This window comes from Gekko japonicus, unplaced genomic scaffold (assembly GCF_001447785.1).
Source record: "Gekko japonicus isolate JY-2015 unplaced genomic scaffold, Gekko_japonicus_V1.1 scaffold1214, whole genome shotgun sequence".
NCBI classification, from domain to species: domain Eukaryota; kingdom Metazoa; phylum Chordata; class Lepidosauria; order Squamata; family Gekkonidae; genus Gekko; species Gekko japonicus.
The window spans coordinates 567369-579018 of record NW_015173160.1 but is presented as its reverse complement, the minus strand read 5'-3'; the positions used below and the strand labels follow the sequence as shown (position 1 = coordinate 579018).

The 11650-nt window shown below is 48.8% G+C and overlaps 1 protein-coding gene across 1 annotated transcript; it reads left to right on the top strand.

Annotated features, from left to right (window-relative positions):
* Positions 1–1026: 1026 nt before the first annotated feature.
* LOC107119847 (zinc finger protein OZF-like) lies at positions 1027–11421 on the top strand (the record flags this gene model as incomplete). The annotated part of the gene is made up of 4 exons (XM_015422459.1): positions 1027–1153; positions 9878–9963; positions 10237–10423; positions 10589–11421. Coding segments are annotated over 4 exons (1233 nt in total), but the record flags the coding sequence as incomplete, so codon positions are not given.
* Between the last annotated feature and the right edge of the window lie 229 nt (positions 11422–11650).

Genomic DNA, 11650 nt, shown 5'->3' with positions numbered 1-11650 from the left:
GGTGCCTCTAAGAGGAGATTAGACAAATTAACGGAGAGCAATTCTTCCTACTAATTAAAAGATTCATATCTCACCTTCCTTCCATAAGGGGAACTCAAGGCAACTCAAAGAGAAAAGGTAGACAAACTTGGGCAGAGCTATTCAGCCTGGTGGGTCGATGGCACCCTCACCTTCTGGGGCAGCAGAGCTCTGAGGACCATTTCCCAGGGTCCCGTAGTCATGGGAAGAATTGGCTTCTGTTCCCCTGCTGACGGGGCTGCTGTGGGAAACCCCCCCCCCCCCGGGAGGTTTGGGGAGGGGCTCGGGACAGATCAACTATCGTGTTGCTTTTTCGTCTGGGGTGAAAAACTGTGCCTGTGAAGTCAGCACGCAAAGAGACACTCTGAAAACTCACTCGTATGGTCTTTGGGTCTCCAAACGCGCTCAAGTCTTGTCTGGGCCAAAAGTGACACGGATGTCTCCTGCGATGTCATTTCCACCCCGCTCTCTCTGTCCCCCGTCCCCCCAGACACAGGTCTCACATGTGTCTGAAACACATTGGCGGCATTTAAAATCCCAGAGGCTCATAGGTGCCTGGTGCTTCACTTCTGCCTCTCCCAGAATGTAGTATAAAATGTGTTTTCAAATGTATTGCGTGTACGCAGGGCAAGGTTTCCCAACCCTGGGAGGGGGGGAGTGCGAAGCAGGGAACAAGCAAGCAAACACCCTTCCTTCCTTCCTTCCTCCTTTATCTCAGGAACAGGCAGTGAAGAGATGCTGTTGAGCTGTGGTCTTTCCAGAGGTGCGGGAACGGCTGCAGTCCAGGTAGGAGAGTTGAGCAGAGGACGACCTCGGTCCCTCCACCTTTCTCAGGGGGGCTTCTGGTCCTGGAGTCTCTACAAGGTGTCGGGGCGAGAGATCCTCTGAACACCATTCCCTTTGCCCATCTCAAGCCTTACATCCTGTAACCCTCCCAGACGCCTCCCTTCCCGTCTGCGTTCTCTGCCTAGTGTGATCTCTGACGAGGGAGTCTGCTTTGTCCTTCAGGGTCCCTTTTCCTTTGAGGAGGTGTCCGTCGATTTCACTGAGGCGGAATGGGCCCTGCTGGATCCGGGACAAGGAGCTCTGTCCGGGGAAGTCATGCTGGAAAACTGTGGGAATGTGGCCTTTCCGGGTAAGGGTCTTTCACAGGTGCCAAAGGTGCGATTTGCCGCCACTGGGATGAGGCATGAATCAAAATGCTGAATAGCAGTTTCACCGTTTTGAGGCCTGTCCCGCCACCTGGGGAGGGGCTGTGGCTCACTGGCAGAGCATCTGCTTTGGCATGCAGATGGTCCCAGGTTCAAATCCTGGCAACATCTCCAGTTAAAAGGATCAGGCAGGAGGTGATGTGGAAGAGCCCTGCCTGAAACCCTGGAGAGCCACTGCTAGACTGAGTAGAAAATACTGACTTCAGTGGACGAAGGGTCTGATTCAGTATAAGCTTCCTGTGTTGTTCGTGGGGGTGTCCTTGCCCAGGGGCCACTGAGACAACGTTGGGGATGAGAGATCCTTAGAAAGACTCTGGAAGGGGCCAGATCCTCACTTTCCTGTGGCCAGCTTTACAACACGTCCGCTCTGCCTGTCATCTGGAAGTGACCCCATCAAGAACCGAAGCCTGCCTCCCCACCACCCCCCGGGGGTCACTGCTCTTTGTGCCTGAGCAGCACCCAGTTCAGTGGGGTCACAAGGAGAGGGCACAGAAGTAAAGCATTGCCCCTTTAAAAAAAATATCAAGGTTTATTTAGGATTTAAAAATAAGACCATCACCAATGTTCCCTCTAAGCTGTGGAATCTTGTGAGCAAAAATTCCACTTTGTGAGCTCTACTGGCATTAAAGTGGTGAGCGAGCGATTTGGCTGCTGCATAAATTAGTTTGCTCTGGAGCCCTCCCTTCCTGAGCTGAGATGAGCATGTGTGAGCCGGAGGCTAATAAACTGTGAGCTGGCTCACCCTAACTCAGCTTAGAGGCCAGTTTCTGCAGCTCAGCGAAAGGAAAACAAGAAAAGCTACCCGTTGCCCTGACCTGGATACCCCAGGCGAGGCCGATCTTGTCAGGTCTCAGAAGCTAAGAAGGGTCGACTCTGGCAAGTACTTGGATGGGAGACCGCCAAAGGAATACCAGAGCCGGGAGGGCAGGGGAAGGCTTTATTCAAAATATCATGGCGTGAGCGTAAAGTTAGCCTGGCTTCCCTCTGGTCTATAACTGCATTATACTTTCTGCCTCTCAAGGGTCCTCCTTAACGGAGTTTTCCAGCACCCTCCTATTCCCCCCTCCCTCCTGGTTACATGAGTGGATACGGGTTCTCACAATTAACCAGTGAAACCATTCTAGAGTCTGGCTTGAAAAAGATATGGTTGTTAGGTGCAGGGAGATGCAAATCAGGAACCACCTGCAGTCCCCAAGTATTTGAAGGGCTGTCATGTACAAGATGGAGCAGATCCATTCTCTCTTGCTCCGGATTGCAAGACTGGATCTAATGGGTGGAAATTACAAGGGTGTCGTTACCGGCTAAATATCAGGAGAAACTGTCAGAGTGGTTGAGCAGTGGAACAGTCTGCCTCGGGAGGTGGTGGATGCTCTTTCGCTGGATGTTTTCAAGCGGAGGCTGGACGACCATCTTTCGGGTATGTTGTAGTGGTATCTTTCGGCTGTGCTCCTGCAGAGTGCAGGGGGGTTGGACTAGATGACCTGCAAGGTCCCTTCCAACTCTTAACATTCTATGATTCTATGATGAGACAGGCCCCCTTAACCTCTTGGGGGAACTAGGTTGTTTTGCCTCAGAGATCCATTCCCCTTATACTGGTAGGGATTGTGAGCTTTGACCTTGACCATGGGTCCATCCTTCCAGTTCTTTCCTTCCCCATATAAGAATGATCCCTTTCTCTCTCTCTCTCTCTCTCTCTCTCTCTCTCTCTCTCTCTCTCTCTGTGAAAGAAACAAGAAGTATAAGAGAGACTACGGAGGAAACAGACAACAGCCTTGAATCCAAACAAAGGCTGGAGAGTTCCTCAAGAGGAACCGAAGACCATATTTCCTTCCCGAATGAGCTGGCTGAGAGTGAGTATCCTTCACGGTTGTGTCAAGGGAACAGGCAAGGAATGGCCGTGGGGGATTTCTGATTCACTTCTGAGCATCATTTGGTTTGGTACAATCATATGGCCCGCTGGCTTAGGTGGGAAGAAGGCCTTCTGTTTGGTGTAGTGGTTAAGTGTGCGGACTCTGATCTGGGAGAACCGCTTTTGATTCCCCACTCCTCCACTTGCACCTGGCTGGATGACCTTGGGCAAGCCGTAGTTCTGATAAGAGCTGTTCTTGAAAAAAGAGCCATTTCTGTCAGAGCTCTTTCAGCCCCACCTCCCTCACAGGGTGTCTGTTGTGGGGAGGGGAAGGGGAAGGAGTTTGTAAGCCGCTCTGAGACACCTTTGGGTAGTGAAGGGCGGGTATAAATCCAATCTCTTCCATGGGACTGAAATCTGGAGGCTCCGAAGCTACTTGTGGGCAAGAGCTCATCTGCAGCTCTTGGTTTGTGTGTGTGTGTGTGTGTGTGTGTGTGTGTGTGTGTGTGTGATGTATCCTTCTGTTAACCTGTATTCATCCCAGGTCATGCTCTTGGCTACGAGAGAGGATCTTTGAATTTGAGAAAAGGTACTCCCAGGAAAAGAGAAGACTAAACTCCAAATTCATAATTTATGAAAGTTTGTTGATACATAATCTGACAGAGTTTTTTTTCCTGGGATCACATCCAGAATCCTTGAGATTTCAACCCGCAATACAGGAGAAATACATTTTATGTGCATCCGTAATTATCATTCTCAGCTTTATATCACTTCAGCTTAGCCGTTACTTCAGTAAAGTAAACAAAAAGCAAGAAATTATTTTATTGAAGTAAGCAAGAAGCAAAGATAACCAAAGAGTATAGCAGCATTGCAGCACCTTCGGTGGGGAGGGCAAGGTATAAATCAGAAAAATAAATGAAATATGAAGCTTGGTAGGAGAGACAGAGCCTCACCTTCTTAGGATTGCCTGTGGAGACGGAACTGCAGCAAGAGAGAGAGTGCGGGTGCAATTCTCTCTTGACCTGACTCCACTGGGCTATTCCCTCCATTTGTATACAGTTTTTGGTGCTTCTGCCTATAATGATTTCATGTTTTGGTGTGTGTGTTTCTTTAAATGTCTAGGGAGACAAGTGTGATGTGATTGGCTGATGACTAAGATTGTGGGAGGAGGAGGGGTGTCTATGTGAGTGATTCTGTGTGTGAAGTTTGAAGAGAGAGCTTAGTCTGTGTGACTATGGGAGATTTTGAGTCTGTTCTGTGTGAATAAGAGAAAGAGTTCAGCCTGTGTGGCTATATAGATGAGAGAGTGGAGTTTTGGGAGTTTGAGAGACTGTTTGTGACACCAAGCTTTGCCAGTTATATTTACAAGTTCCTTTCATCAGCAACAGTTCAAAATAACCAGAAACCTTTTTTTTCTTGATTAAATAAATCATTTTTTGTTTAAACTTATCCGAGAAATCAGAATAGTCCTTCCTAGTGTTCCCTCTAAGCTGAGTTAGTGTGAGCTAGCTCGCAGTTTTTTAGCCTCCAGCTCACACATTTTTGTCATAACTCAGGAAGGATGATTCCAAGGCAAACTGACTTATGCGGTAGCCAAATTGCCTGCTCACAACTTTAGTGCCAGTAGCTCACAAAGTAGAATTTTTGGCACACAAGACTCCACAGATTAGAGGGAACATTGGTCCTTCCTCAGGGCCACATAGTCCTCATAAGTGCCCAGACTCTAGGTCAGTGATGGCGAACCTTTTAGAGACCGAGTGCCCAAACTGCGACCCAAAACCCACTTATTTATCGCAAAGTGCCAACAAGGCAATTTAACCTGAATGCTGAGGTTTTACTTTAGAAAAAACAACTCATACATTAACTTAAGATGATCCAAACAAAGTAAGGAAAGCAATCCCAAATGCTTTCATTTACTTAAAATTATTTGGTAGAGAATTCGACACTTTAATGATGGTCTGGGCCTGGCTGGGGCGATGGCACGCGTGCCCACAGAGAGGGCTCAGAGTGCCGCCTCTGGCACCCGTGCCATAGGTTCGCCAACACTGCTCTAGGTCATTCTACCAAAAGAGAGAGAGTTGGAATTTTTAATTCCTGGTGGCAGCGGAAATCTACCAAGCTTAGGTACACAGAGAGTGCTTTAAAGATAAAAACAGTGCCCCCAATAAGCGAGGACGCCACACTGCTCACCTTTGCTATCCAATCAGAATCGTTCCAAGCTCCTTGGACATCATTTATGGCGAGGAAAGTCCCTATTATTCAATTTGGGACCTTGGGGACTATCCTGGTTTTGGACTTTCTCCTACCAATGCCCCTTTACGTAAGTCCCATTTAGATTTCTTTGCCAATTGTCATCTCGACCCTCGATATATCTCCTAGGCTGCTTTGCCAAAGGTGGACACCTCTGCCAGGGTTAGTTTGACCGTGACTTCACTGTCCCCTTAACGTTCCCCGGATCCCTTCCCGGAATCTTTCTCCAATTGGCCAATTCCTCAAACTTGCTAAGGTCTCCCTGACCTTGTCTTCAGCTATCCTCTTTCCCCAGTCATCCATTTTGAGTCTTAGGCAACCATTTTGAGTGCCTTACTCCCAGCGATCTGCTACAATCCACTTCTTGGTGTAATGTGGATGGTGAACTTTTTCTTAGTAACATTGGTAATAATATGGATAATACCAAATAGCATTTACAGTCCAGATCTTAAACTAATATCCTAATCTTATAAACTAACAAACCTAATCCCTATTAATCTCTACTATTAGTAAAATGAATTTAATGTGAATTCTATATAGTATGTTAATATAAACTCCATGTAATATGCTTTGTTGTTGTTCAGTCGCACAGTCGAGTCCGACTCTTCGCGACCCCATGGAATGCTTAATGTGGGTTTAATAATGTGCCATCAACACAGATCTCTCACAGCCTGGTTATAGATTCACTGCAACCTTAGAATTCATCCATAGCGAACTCAAGGAGGCACCTCAAGTCTCTTATCTTAACTATGTGCAAATATTTATGTATCTTTGAATATATTATAAGTTTATAAAGGTCCATCCTCAGAGCAAAAATCCTTAGAGCAAAAAATGAGGAGGTCTCTGTGTAAATCTACCTGCTTGTTTTTTGCTTCTCCATTTCTCGCTTCACACCAGTTTCTCCTAAAAGGCCAAACATCTTATTGTTCCCGGTACTTCCCATCAAGAACAAACTATCATTAGCTGATGTCAATTGGGGAATTTCCAAGCGATCGAAAACTCCCTCATCTTAGATTCTAAACGGATCTAAACGGGTCAATATTCTGTAACATTCTATGTCTTATCAATCTACTACAGATCATTCTCGCTCTGCAATCTCCGTCCTCCTATTGCACGTGTAGAATAGGTCAAACGTATGCCCATCAGTTCCCTAAAAAACTATGCTCTCCCCGTTCAAGCTCCTCACAAAAGCTCCTGTTTAGGCGGTGAGCAGATTTTAGCTCGCCCGCGGAGCTTGATGGACCCAATGCGGTTTCAGATGGCTCTGCGGGATCTGATGCCCCCTGACGGTTCGTTGGATGAGCTCGTGGACGATTGGCATAGCCGATTCGCCACGACCATCGACGTGATCGCTCCCCGGCGCCCTCTGTGCCCTCGCTCTAGGCTTGCCCCCTGGTATACCCAGGGGTTGCGGCTTATGAAACAGGAGCTCCGACGGCTAGAGAGACGGTGGTGCCGAGCTCGCGACGAGGCTACAAGAGCATCTTATAGGCCGTTTATGAGATCCTATGAGATGGCAGTCAAGGCTGCGAAGAGAGATTTCTACGCAGCCAGGGTTGCGTCCACTAGCTGACGCCCGGCCCAATTATTTAGGACGATTCGGTCATTGACAACTCTGCCCCAGGGCAGACAAAATAGCAGGGAATTGGATATTGGCTGTGAGGCTTTTGCGAGCTATTTTGTGGATAAAGTCTTGGCGCTCCGCCGCGACCTCCCCGCAACAGTTGAGACGGTAAGCGAACTTGAGGCCCCTTGCGCGGCTTCGCCAGGTTTGGAAAGCTTTGACCGACTCAGCTTGGAGGAAGTCGATGGGGTGCTCGCAGCTGTGCGCCCAACCACTTGCAGCCTGGATCCGTGCCCCTCCTGGCTCATTAAAGCGGGCTGCGAGGGGTTTCGAGGTGCCTTGAGGGAGATCATCAACAAGTCCCTGTCAGAGGGGCAGTTCCCCGAGGCACTTAAGGAAGCGATGGTCCGCCCTCTCTTGAAAAAGCCAACGCTGGACCCGGCGGAATTGGCCAGCTACCGACCGGTGTCTAATTTGCCCTATTTGGGCAAATTGATTGAGAGGGCGGTGGCAACACAGCTGCAGGGCTTCCTAGATGACACTTCCGCCCTTGACCCATTCCAGTCCGGCTTTCGACCCGGGCATGGAACGGAGACTGTACTGGTTGCCCTTACTGACGACCTCCGGAGACACCTGGATCGAGGCGGTGTGGCAGCACTGTTATTGCTCAACCTGTCGGTCGCATTTGATACAGTCGACCATCATTTGCTTGCCCACCGCCTTGCCGACGTGGGGATTCAGGGGCTCGCTCTTCAATGGCTTGTCTCTTTCCTACAAGGTTGGGGACAGAGGGTGGAATTAGGGGAGCTGCGGTCCCGGAGGCACATGCTCAAATGCGGTGTGCCTCAGGGGGCAGTTCTCTCCCCTATGCTCTTTAATATCTATATGCTCCCCCTCGCCCAGATTGTCCGGAGGTATGGGCTTGGGTGTCATCAATATGCCGATGACACCCAGCTCTATCTGATGTTGGGCGGCCAGTCGGACTCTGATCCAGAAGATCTGCACCGGGCGTTGCAGGCCGTATCTGGATGGCTCAGGCTGAGTCGGTTGAAGCTGAACCCGGCAAAGACGGAGGTCCTGTGTCTGGGTCGGAATGGGATGGGACTGGGGCTCCCACTCCCGGCCTTCGACGGGGCGCCTTTGGTGCCAGCTTCGGAGGTTAGGAGTTTGGGAGTGCTCCTGGACTCCACCTTAACGATGGAGGCCCAGGTGGCAGCCACTGCCAAAGCAGCCTTTTACCATCTTCGGCTGGTGCGGCAGTTGGTTCCCTTTCTCAGCCGCGAAGACCTAGCCACAGTGATCTATGCGACCGTCACCTCGAGGCTAGGCTAGTGCAACGCTCTCTACATGGGGTTGCCTTTGTCGCTGATTTGGAGGCTGCAGCTAGTGCAGAATGCGGCGGCTAGGCTGGTTGCGGGTGCCTCGAAATGGGACCACATCCAGCCTGTGCTGAAAGCGCTGCACTGGCTGCCTATAGCATTCCGGATTCGCTTCAAGGTGCTGGTGCTTACCTTTAAAGCCCTACATGGCCAGGGTCCAGCATACCTTTCCCCGTACAGGCCCCAGAGAGCACTACGGTCGGGGTCGCAACATCGTCTTGCGACCCCGGGCCCCAAAGAGGCCAGGCTTGCTGCCACGAGGGCTAGGTCCTTTTCGGTGGTGGCTCCTATCTGGTGGAACGAGCTCCCGGAGGAGATCAGGGCCCTGCGGGACCTGTTACAGTTCTGCATGGCCTGCAAGATGGAGCTCTTCCACCAGGCTTTTGAATAGGAGCCGCCGCCGCCACTATTACCATCAACGAGGGCCAGAATAGCAGCACTGCTGGCTGAAGCTGAGCGGCCAAGGACATCGGGGGAGCACATCATCCTCCCCTTGCCCCAAGGGCAGGTGCAATAGGGAGATAAGTGCTTGTCACGTGGGATCCTCGGGCGCTGCCCACTGTATTGAATTGTTTTAAATGATTTACTGTGTTTTTATCGCACGGAGTGCCATATTGTGAATTACGGTGCTGCATTGCACCCCATATTGTAAGCCGCCCTGAGCACGCGTGCGGGGAGGGCGGGGTATAAAATAAATAAATAAATAAATAAAAGCTGTTTGTCCCGCTCAGGTCTCGCTTGCCATATGATGCCTTCCAGCCAAATTCATGTTCTGTTGCATTAAGGGTTAACAGCTTTCTCTGATATACTTATTCCACGGTTTTCATTTACATGTATTCCTTGGCCAAATACTTCAGTGCTGTTTATCTTCTCTGCTAGGATGGGGCGGAGTGGATATGTGTGTGTGTGTGTGTGTGTGTGTGTGTGTGAATGCCTGCTTTGCATGACCGTGTCCTGCATGACCTTGTAACGAGGGGAGCGTTTAGATAGTGTAACCATCAGTTTGCAGGTGCTGTGGGCAGCTATCAGGGCAGGCTCAGATATTTGGCGGGCTGAATGGGAATATTGATTAGGTTGCCTGGCATGGGGGGGGGGGGGTGTCCTGCTTTTAGTATAGGGTCGGACCTGGAACCTGGAGGCCAGTTCCGGCACAGAATCTGGCTGTGCTTGGAATCTCTCTACCTCTCAATAAACAAATCTTGCTGCTACAAGACCTGACACCGTTTGCCATTTGCCAAAAGCTTCCTGGCAACGTATCTTGTTTATTTCATACTTTCAAAATGACGATATTATGATCATCAATTGTTAGCGGCCGTTTATGATTCAGAGTCCTGCCATAGTCTTGTCAACGACTCTTTGAGATACCTCTGTATGAATATGCTGCAGTATGATAGAAGCAAAGGCTTCAGGCCTCAATGGATTCTATAGAGACCGGGTTTTACATACATTCTTACACTTTGATACTAGATATTCTGGGAAAAGGTGGAGGGGTGGTAAAAGCAGTAAAGGTGTTTGAGGCCAAAGGGTCATCAATCCTCCTCTACTCCAATCAGATAGATGCCTTTGGACCTTCCAGGCGCTAACAGGCTCTCTCTATTTATTCCAGCAAAGGATGATCAGAGGAATCAGGAGGGTGAGGAACTTCATCAGGAGAGGACAGATATAGATAAACATGAAGACCTGAAAGAAAATGTCAGAAATCGAGGCAAACCTAAAAGAAAAACAGACAGCCATTTGGTTCAGAAGCAAGATGGAAGAAAGCATAATGTACATTTTCCAATGCTCAGGATAATGAAGGGAAGTAAATGCATTCAGTGGGGAAAGTACTTCAAAAATCGATCACAGCTCCTTGTGCACCAAAAAATACACAGAGGGGAGAAATCTTTTGATTCATCAGTGTGTGGAAAGATATTGAGCGGCAGTGCCACTCTTCAACAGCATCAGAGAACCCATAAAGGGGAGAAACCTTTTGAATGTTCAGTGTGTGGAAAGAAATTCAGTCAGAGTGTCCGTCTTCAACTTCACCATAGAACCCACTCAGGGGAGAAACCTTTTGAATGCTCAGAGTGTGGAAAGAGGTTCAGTAGGAGTGGCCATCTTCAAGAACATCAAAGAACCCACACAGGAACAAAACCTTTTGAATGCTTTGTGTGTAGAAAGAGATTCAGTCAGAATGCCACTCTTCGAGAGCATCACAGAACCCACACAGGGGAGAAACCTTTTGAGTGCTCAGAGTGTGGAAAGAGATTCTGTCGGAGGGGCACTCTTCAGCAGCATCGAAGTACTCACACAGGGGAGAAGCCTTTTGAATGCTTAGTGTGTGGAAAGAGATTCGGTCGGAGTGGCATTCTTCAAGAGCATCAGAGAACCCACACAGGGGAGAAACGTTTTGAATGCTCAGAGTGTGGAAAGAAATTCAATCAGAGTAGTCATCTTCAACGGCATCAAAGAATCCACACAGGGGAGAAACCTTTTGAATGTCCAGAGTGCGGAAAGAGATTCATTGAGAGTGGCAATCTTCAACGGCATCAAAAAACCCACACAGGGGAGAAACCTTTTGAATGTCCAGAGTGCGGAAAGAGGTTCATTGAGAGTGGAAATCTTCAACAGCATCAAAGAACCCACACAGGGGAGAAACCTTTTGAATGCTCAGAGTGTGGAAAGAGATTCAGTGAGAGTGGCAGTCTTCAAGTACACCGAAGAACTCACACAGGGGAGAAACCTTTTGAATGTTCAGAGTGTGGAGGTAGATTCAGTAGGAGTGGCAGTCTTCAACTGCATCAGAGAACTCACACAGGGGAGAAACTTTTTGAATGCTTAGACTGTGGAAAGAGATTCAGTCAGAGTGGCCATCTTCAACTGCACCAAAGAACCCACACAGGAGAGAAACCCTTTGAATGCTTGGTGTGTGGAAAGAGATTCACTGAGCATGGCACTCTTCAAGTGCACCAAAGAACCCACACAGGGGAGAAACCTTTTGAATGTTCAGAGTGTGGAAAAAGATTCAGTGACAGTGGCAATCTTCAACGGCATCAGAGAATGCACACAGGGGAGAAACCGTTTGAATGTTCAGAGTGTGGAAAGAGATTCATTGAGAGTTCGACTCTTCAACGGCATCAGAGAACCCACACAGGGGAGAAACCTTTTGAATGCTCAGAGTGTGGGAAAAGATTCATTGACAGCTCAAATCTTCACCAGCATCGGAGAACCCACACAGGAAAGAAATCTTTTGAATGCTCAGAGCGTGGAAAGAGAGTCAGTCTGAGTGGCCATCTTCAACAGCATCAGATAACCCACACAGTGGAGAAACACTTTGAGACTTCGGGAGATGGTGGGCTCTCCTTCTTGGGAGGTTTTTAAACAGACGCTAGAGGGCCAT